Consider the following 17,933-nt stretch of genomic DNA (forward strand, 5'->3'; position numbering starts at 1 on the left):
AGGTAGTGAAGTAAAGCACTAAACCTCAAAGTCATATCATCATAACAGGGGAAAGTTCGTCTAAACGACAGTTGCAATATTGTCTATCACAACAATACAAAGTTATAACATTTAGTAGCTAAATGGGAAAAAAAAAAAACAAATGGATGCATACCTGGAAAAATACACAGCAATGATAGTACAATGACAATCTATTTTAAGATGAAAGGGTGAAAAATTGTGCCAAAAATGTGTTGAAACTTCTCACTTCAAATGTTTGCCTGCAAATGTTTCATATTATACCTCAACCAAATCCCTGTGTATAATTGTATTTTACATACATTTTCCACAGTAAATGGCCTGCCTGTATTCTGGTTTGCTAGAGGTTCTGAACTGCCACTGCATATTTTCAGAAGGCTATTCACTTCACAAAGTCCATTTTTCACTGTGTTCCATATTCTTTTACTCTCTCTCTCTCCTTAATATGAGTGTTTATATTTAGATCTGCAGATTATTCTCTGGAACCTTCCATTTATTTTGATACCAGAACAAAATAAACTCTTTAGTTCCTGAGATATGATGAATCGTTTTGGGGCATGTCCTGGTTTCCATCCACAAAGCTGCTTCTCTTGGCCCACTATAATTGTGGCTTCACAAAAATTAACTGATGGGACAGCAGAAAAGACTTTGTGTGCAAGTTGTGTAAAACAGTTAGCCTATTACCAAAACTATTAAGACCTAAAATACCATTGTGACACAAAACATGCTGATGCAGACATCACCAACGCTAAAGTTCACGTAAAGAAGTATATTTTGAAGACCTTAGATGAATTATAGGAGATTCCAGAAACACTTGAAACCTGAATGAGTGTAATAGCAATCTGTAAAAGGAATCTGATGCTTCAATAACCCAAATAACAGATTCAAATTAAAATATCATTGTTGTTGAGCTCATGTTCATTTATTCAATAATTTGGTTGCAAAAAGGGCTTTTGAATTGGAAATATTGCTTGTTAAAGTATGATTTTCAATTGCACTGTGGCAACAACTCCATGGCATTTATGGAAACGATGTAGCAGATTAGCTGCTAGTAAACAGTCTCAGTCTGGTTGAGAAGAGGTTCTCTGCAGTCACTAAGCAGGAGGTTCCTGGGTGTCACTTTTGTGGGAGAAGTTTGAATAAAACATAATTGATCAGATTGATTGTTGGATTTCCTCCCAATTTGCCTTTCTCAATCCTTCCTCCTGTTACTCCTTGGTTTTGCAATGGATCCATAAGTAGGAAAAGCTTAAAAAACATGAATAAGATAGCAACAGAGTAAGAAGGTAACCAATTATTTTACTTAATTGTATCTATTTGAGTGAGTTTTTCAGGAATAAAATTATTTAGGAGTAGTTTTACTAGACATTTTGTTACATTTCATGAATTATCGTTTCTTTTATTTGAGTAAAATTTTTGGATACTCTGTCCAATGTGAATAATTTTACTGAATCAAATCTGAACGTTTTTACAACAAAATGTGCCACGGACATACTTACAAGTACAGTTTAAAGTGAGAACTCTTGCTTGAACACAGCTTGTTCTGATGTTAGTTTGTATTTGCTGAAGAGAAATGTAGAAACTTTTGTCTTTTGTGCTATTTTTTATTTTCACAAAACCACTTCCTTAGATCTACATCAAAAGGTACCCTCATGACAAAAACATAATTATTTAATGAAATATATGTATCTACTTTATCTTCTACGGCACTGTGGGTCATGGCACATGACAGGTTCTGCTGGAGGTTTCTCCTGTTAAAGGGACGGTTTTTCTCTCCACTGTCACCCCATGCATGTTCATTATGAGGGATTGCTCTCAAGTCAATGAAACAACACAAGCAACTGTGTTGCTGCATGTTGCAAGAGCAGACAACCATTGACTGTGAATGCTGCATGTCAAGAACTGAATTGAGTTTTTAATTGGAAAGTTTTAAAACCAATTTGAAAATAAATTGAACCTGATTGAACTTTGTTGAATTGGAATTCATGTATAATTGAATTTAGATCACTTTGTTGTAAAGTGCTATGAAATGACGTGGTGTGAAATGGCGTTGTATAATCAGGATCATTTTTTTCAATTTCTGAGATTCACTTTTTTTAATTTATTTTTTAATGTAAAGATTTATTTAAAAATAAAATCATTCTGTTCTTATGTTAACCAAAGAACAAACACCTTTAAGTGTGTCTGCTCTCGTGGTTTCAGAGTCACATGACCAGCTGGGCTTGGTGGGAGATGTTGTCCATCACTGCTGCAGGTAAGCTTCTGGCCGTTTGTAAACCTCTAACAAATCTTCATATTGCTTTCTTTTACTGATATGCCTCTCAACTATTAGATGTTTGATTGTGGATCAAAACCTTCAACTGATCACGCGGTTTGACAAGTGGGAACTGGAGAGTGTTTGCTTGGGAGCTAGCATGCTAGTGTTAGCCTCCTGGTTATTGGTTGGGGTCTGTCAGTATAAACTAACTTGAGCTGAGTATGTATTGTTACTTTGATGCATTTAATGAAAATACTTTGAATGAAAAACATTATTTCCATTGCAAGCTAAAATGAAATATTGAGAAATTTAAAAATTTCACACTTTCACCTTCACTCTAGACTGAACTAATTGGATTCTTTTCCATCATTTCTCTCACCTCCACCAAAGAGCTGAAATGTTAAATGTTTTAGATAATAATAAAAAAACAAAACATTTTATATTTTATGGACTTGTTTGTATATATTATTGTAAATATTGTTTAACACATTTTGAACTATTTAGTTGTGTGTGTTTTTGCAAATCACACAGCAGTCAAACCAATACTTTTTCTGATCTGATTTCATTATTAATTCATTCATAATTAGTAATTTTAATATCCATATAAGTAACATAAACATTTGAAGAGCTAGCCAGTATTGCTAGTAGAAAATCAGAAAGATCCATTTGGATATGGCTGTTTTATTTTCCATTCATTATGTGTTTCACATACATAAAAGATGTATTATAGGCTTATTAAAAAAAAAAAAACAATACAACATGGTAAGGGTGGCAAACGTGTAATTATTTTTTTTTTAAATGCATTTTCATCACATTTGTCATTTATCAAAGTTTTATTTGAATTCACAACTTTTGTGTGTCAGCAGCAAGATGCTCTTTCATCTCAGAAGTGAGGTTTTCAATGAAAGCTCATTTTTAAGCTGATCCTTTAACTTGTGAATACACACTTTCTTCAGTCATCAACTCTCTCTTTTTCTTTCCTCTTGATCTTCTACCCTCAGATAAATGTAATGCAGCGTAGTTCAGATCAGGTCCAGCTTCAGTCTATTCAAAGAAACATTTACACTCAGTTATTTTGTAATACTCAGATGTATTGATTTGGATCACAAAAAATAAATTTAGATCATTACTTACATGATTTTCCATTTCGCTGATGTTGTTTCTTTTTGGTGAGGAAGAGCTTTCTGTAAAAGTGGCAGCATCACATAATTAGTCAATTTCAATATATATGCCGTTTTCATTTTATATGATTTTATTAACATTTTTCTTGTGTCTACATCTTTGAAAAATATAATTCAGTCACTGAAACAAACCTTTAAATCGTTGACATGCTGATCTTTGTATTCGAAAGCAAATGAAAACAATATTACAAATGACAGAAATGACCAAACAGATTATTGCGACTATTGTGACCACCAGCATGTTTTCATCCTTTCCACCTAGAAAACAAAGAGAAAGTATGTCATTGCCTATAACAAGAGCAGGTTATTGCTTGAGAAAAGATTTTTTTAATGATTATTTTAGATATTTTGAATAATTTATTGATACAGTCATACCACTTTTAAGATTCAGTTCATTTGCAAATAATATCTGTCCACATGTGGCCACAGCGCAGTAGAGGGTCTTGGGATCAGGGGAGCTGTTATTCTTAGAGAAGTTATAAAAACATTTCTTCTGAGAGTGAGAGATATTGCCACAATTTTCTGATCTTTTTCCATCGGTGTAAATCATGTCAGGAAAAGGCTTTTCTGATCTGGCTCTGAACCAGAACACGCTGGGTTCTCCTGAACAGGTTTTGTTCTGAGCATCAGAGAGAACCGAACACTGCAGCGTCTCTGAGCCTGTTGGACGGGTGGGACCAGAGATCGTTGACTGTTGAACAACAGTGTAGTTTGATGTCCTCTCATATCCTGTGAAATTATGTATAATAAACTTGAATTATACAATTAGAGTACTGCTAGAAAAAAACATTTTTGTGTCATATTTGGTAGAGACATATAAACATGTTTGTCTATTTTTTAGTTTAGTTCTGTTAAAAACATTATTAGTAATTTTTTATTAATATAAACGATCAGATATGAAAAAACTAAGTCACAACAATTACATAATGCAGCTTAAATATGGAACACTGAACCATATTTTATATCGATGAGTGTTTGACAAAAGGGGTCAGTATTTGTTAAAGTTCTACAATAACAATAATTATATATCATTGATTTTCTTTTATCTTCGAAATTTCATCAAATTTGGAAGACAGTGGTTCAACTGTTTTTTTAATCATATTGAAAAATCAATTTAACCAATTTGAAGTTCAGTTTTTATTAAAACAATTATACATTTTTTAAATTTTAAAATACAAATTATTTAAATTACAAACAAGACTTATATAATATTACTAACAGTAAAGAATATAAAATAAAACAGTAAATTCCAATAATGATTTTGGGCTTTCAGTGTTTTTGCAGAAATCTACAAACAAGGTTCTGCAGTTGTAGATTTCTGCACATTTTCATTTGATTTTGTAATTGATTTAATAATTGTTTAACAAATGGTAACATTTTTGGTCTGTGGTTTAGCAGTGTGAATGACAATTTCCAATCTCGGCTAAGACCAGATTGTTTAAATGTTAGAACCCAAGTTCTCTAGTTCTTAATATAGTTATACCCTCTGCAATAGCGCAAAACATTCTGGAGAATTGAACACAAACTAAAATTGTTTCATTTTCTTTATCCTTTGAGAAACAATTTAAACAATATAATAACTGTTCATGCTGGAACTGAAATGCAGAAACTGAAATAAATTTACTCTGCCTTTTAACCTGCATTTATTTCTAATGTTATGTGTTACAACGCCATAGAAAAACATAAAGGGCATGTTATATACAAATATATTGAAGATAAACGTTGCGTGCTGTTCTTAAAAGTTACAGACTGAAAATGTGGTCTGAAGACACCTCTATGGACCACATGAGTTTTGCTTCTTGAATGCATTTTTCAGAAACATAATCCTGTCCAGAAGGACTCAAAGATTCATAATACTTTATCTGTAAAATAATGAAAGAGAAGGATGACTGATTTACCTTCAATTGATAAATAAATCCCACTCCACGTAGTTTCAAGTGTGTCCCTTTGAGCACAGTGATACATTCCCTCATCTTGTTGAACTGTTGTGAAAATTTTAAGAGTGCTGCTGTTCTTGGTGTTTGCTACATTAAATCTTGAAGCATCAATCTGTGGTCCATAGATTGAGGTTATTGTTCGCTGCTGCATTAGGATTAAATTCAGAGTATCTCCAGCATTTTGCTTGTACCAGTAAATCCATGTGTTGCTCTCATATGTCATATCAAACACACATCTCAAAGTCACAGATTGACCAACTTTAGCTGTGACCACTGGAACTGATGCATCTATATCAGGAAAAGGCAGAATTGAAACAATAAGAACAACATAAAAAGAAGAATATTAGATTATTGAAGTAGGTGAAATGTATGTTTCACATACGTCAACAAGAAAATATTCCATCTCAGTTTGTGAAAAGTACTTACAGCCTTGATGAAGAAGTAACAATGTGAGCCATAAGAGAGTCATGATGACACTGTCTTCGTTCAGAAAAAAAATGTCCTTTAGTAACTGGGGGAGGTGTGGAGATCTTGAGAGTCAAATGAGTCTGATTGGCTACTTCAAAATATACAATCAAAGGGCATTTCCTGTACAGTGAGCTTCTCGTCATTTTTATGCCTTTATTTTATTTTTTTAACATCTTTGGGTTTTCATGCATTGTAAATAGTTCTCTGCTAAAGTCAACATATAAACAGAAACAAGGTAATGGATAATAATGACTCAATCATCTGGAGCAGGAAATAAAACACTATTCAGTTCCTTCCAGTGGGACTTCTGACACTGGGAGGAGATTGCTAGTTTCTCACAGTAAGAGCAGTAAGAGCTGGTTGCAAACCCTGAGCAGGCCAGCAGATGTCAATCTTCATGTGAAAAACTGCAAATTATCACAAATAAGTGGATCCAAAACCTGCTGTCAAGTTCTGGACTGAATTTACCAGGAATGGAAGGGTGAGGCCAGTGTTTATTTATGGAGACACAGAAGAAAAGAATGAAACAAACAAAGAAGAACAGGGCATTATTTCATTCTTTACTGTACTGGGAAAATCAAACAGCCACTTGCAACCCCCAGACCTGCAGGTCAGACAAATGAAAACTGTCATCCTATCACAAAATGGCTGAAGATAACATGTGTCACCTTTATTTTCAATTCATTGTTAAAATAAGACTGTTGAGGAGGGAGGGTGATTGATCTAAGGAACTGATTAATTAAATTTTCTGTCACAGCAGAAGTGTTCTTAATACAGAGGGTACTTTGTATTTTTTCCAGAGGGGACATTGAAAAAAATAATTTTTTAGCATTACTTCCCAAAAATATTGCATTGTGTTGCAAAACCTTTGTGTTCCCTCACAATAATGTACTGGTCAGTTCATGCAGTATAATTGAGTATTGAAAGTCTGTCTGCTGAAATATAAGATTTCATAAGGTTTCTCCATGTACCTTGTTTGTGAAATGTCTGGCATTTTATTTTTTTTTTTCTTAAGGATAGAAATGCACCACAAACCTATGTGCAAAATACAAAAGCAAAACAAGTGAAACATGGTCTTTTGCAGGCCTTCTAAGATATAAACAGAAACTTTTCATGAGAAGAAAAAGGGAAAAACAAATATCTAAATTATTTGGAGTATTTCTGAGTTGTTCTCACAGGTTAATAAAGTCATCTTGCAGTTCTGATTGTCTGTTTTTGTGTTAGTAGTCTGGTTAATGAAGGGCCATTTTCATGTCCAGTTCCATCTCAGCCTTACACAAACGTGAACATGCAGTTAATAAATCAATTTTCAATCTGGCTTTTGCACCAAAGGATTAAAGAAGGGGTTGAGAAATATTCAGTAAATGTGTAAAGATTTGCAATTTTAAACTGACAAGACTTATTGTGAGGTTTCACTAAAGAATTCCCCACAACCCTTAGGGGAATCCATTGCTGATAATTTATCAACATATTTATTACTTATAGGTAAAATTTTCAAATGGGTTTAGAAATGCACCTTGTCATCCATGTGCTCTATTAAGTGTTTCTCTAGATCTATGCTTTTATGTTAGAAAATTATAACAAAATAATTATGGTGATTTTACAGTTGATACTGAAATATTATGCCACAAGTTGTAAGTTGGCAGCGTGACTCTTTATAGGGAGAATTAAGGTTTGCTGTTTTAGAGTTTAGTGGGTTTTATGAAGTTCTGAGAATCAAGGGTGGAAAGGTAAATAGTTTCTGTTTTGTTTATTGAAGCAGTTTATTTGAACAACCAGGCACCAAATGCAAGTAAGAACTGCTAGTTATGTGACGTGGAGTGTTGATTTCTAGTTCCAGCTTTTCAAACCTGCACAGACACATAATATTTAATCAATGGAAAGTTGAAAAGGGAAAAATTTCAGAAAATAACTTGATAATAGAGACTAAAATGATTAGGCAATCAAGCAACTGGTGAAGATGAGCACAGATTCTAAATACTCATCACTTGATTGCTGATGATCGACCGGTTAGTGACTCTCAAGATCTGGCCTGTGAGAAGAACTGCTGATTCAGAAGGAAACAAATGACTTAGAATATGCAGAAGATCAGAACAGTCCTGAATAATGATGTCAGGAGTTCAATTATGCTATTGATGGAGTTTCTTAACCTCCTGTCTATGAAATATTAGCCTGGTCATTGGTTTCCTATGGAATTTTCCTCACTTGCTGTCTCTCCTCAAAGCTCCTTCTGGGATTTCTCCCATTGAGTTGGATTTCTCCTGTAGAATTTCAATCGGGCCAATCAGCAAACAGAACAAGTTGTGAACGATGATGGTGATTTTGTGCGTTGTTTTAGAATTGTAGTCTGTCTGCAGTTTTACAATGGCAGCTGAAGAAGTCATTCAGTCCATGTTGGCCATGCATCAAAATATTTATCATCAAAATCCTCTTTTTTCAGCTCAGCACTTCTGTCTTCGCATTGAGGGATTGTTGTGTACAGTGAAGGCAATTACTTAGAAGCTTCACATAGGTGAACTAGTGCATTACAATATGTCTCAGACAAACCTTGGTGATTAGGTTAAATGTCAAATTTCACAATTCACTCCTCAAGGAACCAATAGTTTCTCAAAAGCTGTGGGAGGAAATAAGACAATATGGCACTTGAACTTTCATCCTAAATCATGTGGAATATAAATTTAGATGCATTAAAAGCGGCATTCAGATTTCCTAGATGTGATGTGGCTAGATGTTCAACGAAAGGTACATAGTTTCTTTATATCTGGACTCATATATTTGATGTGTGTAAATAAGACTGTATGACTTGGGTTCAACATTTTGTGGATCCTTCAACAACTTCTGACAATAATTTACTGCAGTTTTGACCCATATTGATGTCACTAAATTAGGTTTGCTTCCACCACACTTTGACAGTTTTGACCACAAATTTGATAGTCTCGAAAAATAGCTTTTTGTTCACATGTGCTTTTGCAAACTGTAATCTTATGTTTTATCTTGCTTTGATGTCTTCCTCTTTTCCTGAAAGGACTCTTTTCTCTGGATAAGAAGATGATGCAAACATTTCTAAAAAAAAAAAGAAGATTGCTCTCTAGAACACAGAATCTGGCTCTTTCCTGGACAGACGATTGAAACTCTTCATAAGTCAAAGACACACCATCCACTGTTCAACAGTAAAGAGAGGTCTGTATTGTTGTACTTATGAAAATAAGATAGATCCATTTACATAAAGCAGGATTATTTCCCATTTCTAAGATATTTCACATACATACAGCAAGCCATCAAGTTAGATTTTTCAAACATTACAATATGTAGTTGAAATTGACATAAAATGTTGAAAATTATTTATTTTATTCATTCCATGTTTTTTATTCACGGTCCTGCCCCACTTCACAACTTTTGTGTGTAAGTCAGTAACAGTATGCATTTGCATCTCACAAGAGGTTTTTATTACAAGCTGACACATATATTCAAGCTGATCCTTTAACCTGTGAATACACACTTTCTTCAGTCATCAACTCTCTCTTCTTCTTTCCTCTTGATGTTCTCCCTTCAGAGAAATGCAACGCAGCATAGTTCAGATCAGGTCCAGCTTCTGTCTGTTTGGAAAAACACATTTACACTCAAAAGTTATTTATCTAATTTCTTAATAGTGCTAAACAATATATATGAACGTTACTGAGTACTTACATCATTTACTACTTGGCTAAAGTCGTTTCTTTTCTGTGAAGAGTTTTCTGTAAACATGGAAGAAATGCACATTTACTCAATTTAACTTTTTTTTTTACATGATTCTAGAAAAATTGTCTTAGTGCCAAACATCTTTGAGATCAATAATTCAGTCATTGAAACAAACCTTTACATTGTTGACATGCTGATCTTTGTGTTAGATAGCAAATGAAAACAATATTACCAATTACAGAAATGACCAAACAGATTATTGTGACCACCAGCATGTTGTTTTCATTTGTTTTACCTAGAAAAAAAGAAAACAAAGTGTCATTTCTTCCCTTAATATAAAGTTATTGCTTCAGAAAACATTTTGAATAGTTCAAATGTTGTATGCAAAGTCATACCGTTTCCCTGGTTAATTTCATTTCCAAACAGTATCTGTCCACATATGGCCACAGCGCAGTAGTAAGTCCCAGTATCAGAAGAGCTGATATTCTTAGAGAAGTTGTAAAAACATTTCTTTGGAGAGGCAGATCTTTTCTCACAGTTTTCAGCTTTTTGTCCTGCGGTGTGAATCATGGTGGGAAAAGACTTTTCTGATCCGGCTCTGAACCAGAACACTCTGGGTTCTCCTGAACAGGTTGTCGTCTCAGAGTCAGAGAGGACCGAACACTGCAGAGTCTCTGAGCCCGTTGGATCTGAGATTGTTGGTTGTGAAAAAACCGTGTAGTTTGATGTCCTCTTAGGGATTCCTGTGCAATATTATATTAAAACAAAATCAAATAAGAAAACTAGGGTTGTGTTTGAAAAATGCTTTTCTTGTATCAAATTTGGCAATAAGAACTTTACTTGATTTGATTTATGGTAAAGCTATTGAAGACATAATGTCGTTGAATAAATATATTATATAGTCAAATATTAGGACACTTTATTCATAGCCATAATAAAGACTGATGTATGTGTGGTACAAAATGATCAAGTTAAATATCTCACAGCTCACAAAAAACATACATTTTTTTCATTGATTTCAACTTTGGTGTTTTATAATTTTGTAATAAACTGTCAGCAATAATGTTCACACTTTTAAAAAATGCTTTAGTTAAATTGGAATATATATTTTATATATATATATCACAAATATAAAAGTCTTTTTTGGGGCTGACAGTGTTTTTCCACAGAATTTCATGCTATTTTCATCATTGCTTCATAAATAAGCTACAGATTAAAATATTTTTACTTAAAATCCAGGTCATTTGAGTGTTACTAGTGCAGATCTTTTAAAAGGTCTACTTTCTCCATAAGATTATATGCACTGTAGTGAAAAACATTGCACGGTATCAAATATGAATTGGTAAATCCATTCAGTCGTTTTTTTTTGTAGAATTTTTAGTTCACAATAATAATTATATTATTTGAAATTCCAATAAATAGTTTTTGTCTTTCAGTCTGCGTTTTTTTATTTTTATAAGATATAAGATGATAAAAAAAAAACACATTGATATTAAAATTAAACATTGCATGTTGGTTCCAAAGAAATCAGGAACTAATCTCTAAAGGTTTGGTTTTTGGATGCCTCTTCGCCCCTTAAGCCATGCTTCTTTCCTAGATTATAGATTTTTCAGTGACATTTTGTCCAGTTGGATTTCACAGATACTGATTAATATGTCAATTTAAAAAATATATTAAATACTGGAAAAGAAAAATTGTTCATTTACCTTTTATGAATACATAAGTCCCACTCCACATAAAGTCAAGTGCGTCCATTTGAGCACAGTGATACATTCCCTCATCTTGTCGAACTGTTGTGAAAATTGTAAGACTGCTGTAGTTTGTCACACTGAATTTTGAAGCAGAGAATGCTGGTCCATAATTTGGGTTTGTCGTTCGCTGCTGCATCACGATTAAATCCAGAGTATCTCCAGCACTTTGCTTGTACCAGAAAATCCATTTGTTGTTCTGATATTTCAAACTAAAAGCACAAGTCAAAGTGACAGTTTGACCAAGTTCAACTGTGATCACTGGAACCAAAGAATCTATATTGAGGGGAAAAGCAGCAATTTAAACAATCACAAACAACATGAAAAGAAAATTTCGTTGAAATGAACCAAAACATATGAGATACTTTGACATGAAAATGTTTCATCTCAGTTCATGAAAATAAATACTTACATCCTTGATGAAGAAGCAATAATGTGGCGAGCCATAACAGAGACATGGTGACACTGTCTTCATTCAGAAAGAAGATTCTTTTATAGTTGTGGGAGGTGTGGAGATCCTGACTGTCAAATGCAGCTGATTGGTTACTTCAGAAAATAAAATCAAAGGGCATTTCCTGTATGTACAAATGCTTTGTTGCCATTGTTGTACCTTTATTTAATTTTTATGTGTGCGCCATCAATAGTTCTTTGCTAAAGACAATATGACACAGAAGAAAGGTTGCGGACAAACATGGCACAAAACTCGTGTTTATGGAACCAATCGCAAAATGTTTATTAATCTCACTATTTATGACTAGCGTCTCCTGCAGGTCAACTGCTACACATACAGTAAATGGTGAAACAACAATAATGTAGGATTAGGGTCAGAGTTACCACACCTAGTTATTGATCAGATGATTTTCTCTTACGTATAAAAATGAGATATCGATATTACACAAACCAGACCTAAAAACAATTGATCTTTAATGCTGTATATCAATAGAAATATGATGAATGTGGCTTGGAGATGAAAAGAATGTCTTGAATTCTGGAGATTCAGCCATTGTGACAAAGAAGCACACCTTTGGTTCATTTTTAGTTATACATGGGCAAAACTGCTGATACTCCTCTGTTAATGACCAAAAAGCCAACAATGGATTCTAAAATAATATAAAACAGACAAAGAAATAATGAATAAAAATATACCCAAAATTTCCCAATGAAAATCAGACATTGCTTCTGAATTGTTGTTCAAGAGAATTACTATATTAAAAAATAAACAATAATAAAACAGGCCTGGTCAAAAATGACGGGATACGTAATTTAAATGTTTGGCAATTTATTGAGACAATGAAAACTATAATCAATCAACTGATGAAATTGTTACTGAGACGTCTTCACCTGCCCACAGGTAATTTGACTCACACCTTTTGGATAAACTGCTCTCAAGTTTGAGCGCTGCTTTATCTGGCATGTTTTGTCTCCTTCCATAGATATTCAATATAATTTAGATCAGGGATCATAGAAGGCCAATTCACAATCATCCAGTGTTTTTCTCTTGAGTAATTAAAGATGTCCGTTTTGGGTGAATTTTCTGTTTTAAGGACCCTTGACCTGTGACTGAAGACAGAACAATTTTCTCCAGAATGTTTCAGTCATCAGACCCGGCAAAGATTTGAGACAAACTGTGCTAAATATAGCAATATAGATGATCTGCCTTGCTTCTGTCAGACCGCCCCACGGCAGCTGTGGGTGCAATCCACATTGTCTGCATGTGAATGAGTGTGTGAAAGGTTATGACTGATTTCATTGTAAAGCATCAGTGTCCTGAAAAGTGCTATGTAAGTGTGATCTCATTTAACTTCTTTGGAAGTTGTTCTGGACTCTTTGGCTTCTGTTATTATCCTTTTCTTTGTCATCAATTTTCCAGCCACTGCCAGGGAAGTTTTCTACAGTCCACTAAACTTTAAACCTTTGAATAACATGAGCAACTGTTGTCACAGGAGCAACAAACTGCTGGGAGATGGTCTAACCTTTACATTTAAAATGTTTGTTCATATGTTTTTTTAATATCCTGGGTTCTTCGGTTCCTATAGATCATGTTCAGTGTGGTGCACAACATGTCTCCAAACAGCACAGTGACTTCTTGCCACCCTTTAAATAGGCAGACTGACTGATCACAAGCTTGAAGGCATCTGTAATTAAAGGACACACCTTGGACCATAATATATTCCTATGGTGTAACTCATAGATCAATAAAGTATTTCTGAATTTGAATTTCAGTTGTTTTGGAATTTGCCTTTATTGTATCTGAAGGTTGGTGTTATGACAACATAGGATTAAGGATTAGAAGGTGTTGATGATCTGCCAGAGCACAGTGATCATAGGAAAGTGTGTGATGCATATATCTACTCCAGGTCTTTTCTTCTCAGATCCATTAGTTTGAATTTCACAGTTTCATAAACTATCTTTTATGAAGCAGGGATATAATACTCATATATTTGAAGAGTTGAAGAGGTGTTTCCTGAAACTGTGCAGCCTTGGTTTCTAATAATTTTTGAAAATTGAATTACAGTTAAAAGCACATAGGATAGCTGCCCATATCCATATCCAGGTTTTTGCCATCCATCACATTGTAAGCAGAAAGCATCTATAACACCAAAAAGCATCAATTGTTACATGTTGCTACATGTTGATGTTTTGTGCTTTCCTTCAACAGCTTCTAGATGTGTCCTGCTTACTACAAAAATGATTTAAAAAATGTTTATCAACTCATATTTACTTGACTATCAGCATTTCATTCAAAAATATATTTGTACCTGACACCCAAAATGAAATAACACAAGGGATAACAAGTCAGTAACAGAAGTCTATTCAAGACAGTAAACCTTCACACTAAGATACTTAAACATGTTTAAAGACCCTTTAACTTCAAATATATTTAAAATAACTGCTCCACTTTTGACTGTGGTGCTGCTTGGAAAATGCCAGAATAACAACATGTTTTTATCACTTTCGTAAAAGTCACAAGTTTATATAACTCTCCTCAATATCTTTTGAAACAGAACGACTAGAGTTTAACATTTTGTGTCCTTACACAAACTTCTCTTCATAATTTACTGGAGTTTTGGTAAATCCTAACAGAACCAAGTCAGGTTGGGTTCCTCCTCACTCACATACACATCTTTGTCATATCTGACCACAAAGTTTCAACACATCTGAGATCAGCATTTTGTTTTCTAACTGAGGTGGCATTGTGCTTTGGAAAACTTTGACTTTCTGTTTGACTTAAGATGTCGCTTCAAAATTTTACATAACTTCCTGTCATTATGAGGCCATGAAATATAAAATATGTCCTCCAGTAAAACACCAAAACAAATCTGCCGTCACTATACTCTACACTATAGATTATGGAATAAATTTGAAAAGTTTCAGGAGTTAATCCACAATTCTCTTCATGATACTTTGACTGAAAACTTTCTTTTTCTATTTTTGGAAAAAGGAACATATGTTCAACAATATCGCAAGAAATGATGTGAAATAGGAGTGACAGATGTATTTGGTTATTTAAGATAAATTAAGAAGAAAGTTTGAAATAATATAAATGCATTATTTAGTTTTTTTTTTTTTTTTTTTTTTTTGTGGGGAGGAGAGAGTCAGAGGTCTGACATGGATAATTACTGTAATACACAACCAGTGTTCAAAAGTTCAGTTTCATACATTTAGAAGAGAAATCAAAAAGATCTGTAGAGCTGTTTTTATTTTCCACTCCTAAGGAAAACACAAGCCATCATGTTTAATGTAGGCAAACTTAAAGTATTGAAGCTGTACATTTTTTTTCCATCATATCTTTCATTCAATTGTCTGCATGAATACTGAGTTAATTTTTGTGTGTAACTAAGTAACGGTATTCATTTGCATCTCACAAGTGGTTTTCTTTACAAGCTGACTCAAATACTCAAGCTTATCCTTTAACCTGTGAATACACACTTTCTTCAGTCATCAGCTCTCTCTTCTTTTTTTCTCTTGATGTTCTCCCTTCAGAGAAATGTAACGCAGCGTAGTTCAGATCAGGTCCAGCTTCGTTCTGTTTGGAAAACACATTTACAATCAAAGTTATTTTGTAATGTTGAGATGCATCTTTTAGCATTTGAAAGAACAAATTAGACAATTAAGGTTTTTACTTACATCATTTGCTATTCGGCTAAAGTTGCTTCTTGTCTCTGAAGAAGAGCTTTCTGTAAAGATGAATGCAACACATATGATTGCTCAGTTTCAGTGTAATAAGGTTTGTTTCATTTTATGTGATTTTATGTTTTTTCTGGCATCACATATGTGTGAAATATATAATTCAGTTACTGAAACAAACCTTTAAATCGTTGACATGCTGATCTTTGAGTTCGAAAGCAAATGAAAACAATGTTAAAAATGACAGAAATGACCAAACAGATTATTGCAGCTATTGTGACCATCAGCATGATGTTTTCATCTCTTTCACCTAGAAAACAAAGACAAAGCATGTAATTGTCTCCATCTAGAGAATATTCAGAAAGCAATGACATATTTGAATGATGTAAGTCATACCCCCTTTGATTTCATTTCCAAAAATTATCTGTCCACATGTGGCCACAGCACAGTAGAAAGTCCCGGCATCAGAGGGAGCTGATATTCTTATGGAAGTTATAAAAACATTGCTTTGGAGAGTTAGAGCTCTTCTCACAGTTTTCTGATCTTTTCCCATCGGTGTAAATCATGTCAGGAAAAGACTTTTCTGATCTGGCTCTGAACCAGAACACGCTGGGTTCTCCTGAACAGTTTGTTATCTCAGAGTCAGAGAGGACCGAACACTGCAGCGTCTCTGAGCCCGTTGGACGGGTGGGACCAGAGATCGTTGTCTGCTGAACAACTGTGTAGTTTGATGTCCTATTTGGCACGCCTGTTAAATAATCACATTATTTGTCAGTGAACTGTCGAAACAAACTGAAATATTGAAACTAGAGTAAAATAGATAGATGGATAAAAACTTTTAGTCTCCTTGTGATTTTTCCTCAGGAAAATTTTAAAATTTAGAATTGTGGAATTATAAAACTAGAAAAAAAGTTGTTTCTTGTGTATTTAGCAAAGACTATTATTTATTTTATTTTTTTTATGGAACATTGATTTAAAAAGTGTCAGTCATGACAAATGCACAACACTCAATTATTGAAACAAATTAATCACAACGCAGTTATAACAGATCTATTTAATATGGGACACTTATTTCATAGGTGTATTTTATATAGACAGATTGGGCCACAAAAAGGTCAGGTTAAACATAGTTTAAGTTCTGCAGTTCAAAGAAAATATTTATATTCTGTTTTTTCATCTCTTTAATTTAACTTCTAGGTACTGTTTGGTCCCTGACAATTTGATGATTTTGTTGATTTAAAGTTAGCTTGTGGTCCCCAGAAATGCGTATGAAATAAATGATGTTTTTATTGATGTTTTATTGTAATAAAACACATTTACAAAAATATAAAAATTAAACATTGAATGCTGTTACCAAACAAATTACTCACTAAAAATGTGATTCTTTTGTTACCCTGTGCCATACTTTATGATTGATGATATATTTTTCAGTAACATAATCGTGTCTAGTTGGATTTCAGGCAATGATACACACTGGTCGATTTATGATTTAATAATATTAAAATACAGGAAGATAAAATGACTTCTTTACCTTTCACTGATATATAAGTCCCATTCCATGTAGATTTAAGTCTGTCAATTTGAGCACAGTGATACATCCCCTCATCTTCATAAACTGTTGTGAAAATTGTAAGATTGCTGCTATGCTCATTTGATCTTACATTAAATTTTGAAGATGAGATTGCTGGTCCATATTTAGGGCTTACACTCGTCTGCTGCATCGCAATTAAAGTCAGAGTATCTCCAGCACTCTGCTTGTACCAGTAAAGCCATGTGTTGCTCTGATATTTCATGGCAAAATCACAAGACAAAGTCACAGACTGACCCAGTTCAACTGTGACCACTGGAACCAGAGTATCTATATTGGGGGAGAAAACATGTCATTCAGTAAAGAACAACTAGAAAAAGAACAATATTATATAAATAAGAGTCCAGGTCAGTTGTTCAGGAAAAATATTCTGATGTAATCAATATCTCAATTCAAGTAAATAGTACTTACATACTTGATGAAGAAGTAACAATGTGAGCCATATCAGAGACATGGTGACACTGTCTTTATGCAGAAAGAAGATCCTTTAGTAACAAAGGGAGGTGTGGAGAGCTTGTCCATCAAATGCGCCTGATTGGTTATCTCACAAAATACAATCAAAGGGCATTTCCTGTATGTACACTGAGCTCTTTGTTGTTCAAATTTTTTTAATCTATTTTTCATTTTAAACAAATGTTGGTTTTGCACACACCATTACTGGTTCTTTACTAAAGGTAATATATACGCAGAAGTAGGATAAGAAGCAAACATGACTCAAAATTTCGATGCAGGGAGCAAATTGCAAATGTTTTAGTCTCACAGCTTTATAGCCAGCGCCACCAGCAGGTCAGCTTTTGCTGCATCTATGAACCACACTATAATCCCAGATTTAAATTTAGCAGTTTTTGTTTTCCTCTTTAGAGGTTTTCAGAGGAGTCATTTCAATGTAGATCATGTCATTGACTAACCTGAACCAGCATCTTTTAAAGC

The 17,933-nt window shown here is 33.8% G+C and overlaps 3 protein-coding genes across 3 annotated transcripts; all 3 read right to left on the bottom strand.

Moving 5' to 3' along the window:
• Positions 1-3,067: 3,067 nt before the first annotated feature.
• Positions 3,068-5,858, bottom strand: LOC129354965 (uncharacterized). Its single transcript, XM_055024535.1, has 6 exons — positions 5,820-5,858; positions 5,355-5,681; positions 3,832-4,185; positions 3,589-3,714; positions 3,410-3,459; positions 3,068-3,319 (listed from the first exon to the last, which is right to left on the bottom strand). The coding sequence occupies exons 2-6, from the start codon at positions 5,614-5,616 to the stop codon at positions 3,191-3,193; spliced, it is 921 nt and encodes a 306-aa protein (XP_054880510.1). The 5' UTR covers positions 5,617-5,681; positions 5,820-5,858; the 3' UTR covers positions 3,068-3,190.
• Positions 5,859-9,178: 3,320 nt separating this feature from the next.
• On the bottom strand, positions 9,179-11,774 carry LOC129354964 (signal-regulatory protein beta-2-like). The gene is made up of 6 exons (XM_055024534.1): positions 11,700-11,774; positions 11,246-11,563; positions 9,935-10,282; positions 9,715-9,834; positions 9,549-9,595; positions 9,179-9,457 (listed from the first exon to the last, which is right to left on the bottom strand). Exons 1-6 carry the CDS (start codon positions 11,743-11,745, stop codon positions 9,329-9,331), a joined length of 1,008 nt encoding a protein of 335 aa, XP_054880509.1. The 5' UTR covers positions 11,746-11,774; the 3' UTR covers positions 9,179-9,328.
• A 3,213-nt stretch (positions 11,775-14,987) lies between these two features.
• LOC129354976 (signal-regulatory protein beta-2-like) lies at positions 14,988-17,446 on the bottom strand. Its single transcript, XM_055024545.1, is given in 7 exon segments — positions 14,988-15,314; positions 15,416-15,465; positions 15,597-15,725; positions 15,812-15,884; positions 15,886-16,163; positions 16,947-17,273; positions 17,419-17,446. Coding segments are annotated over 7 exon segments (1,008 nt in total). The 3' UTR covers positions 14,988-15,191.
• Positions 17,447-17,933: the final 487 nt, after the last annotated feature.

The sequence above is a fragment of the Poeciliopsis prolifica genome, unplaced genomic scaffold (assembly GCF_027474105.1).
Source record: "Poeciliopsis prolifica strain line A6 unplaced genomic scaffold, Auburn_PproV2 SCAFFOLD122, whole genome shotgun sequence".
Lineage (NCBI taxonomy): Eukaryota > Metazoa > Chordata > Actinopteri > Cyprinodontiformes > Poeciliidae > Poeciliopsis > Poeciliopsis prolifica.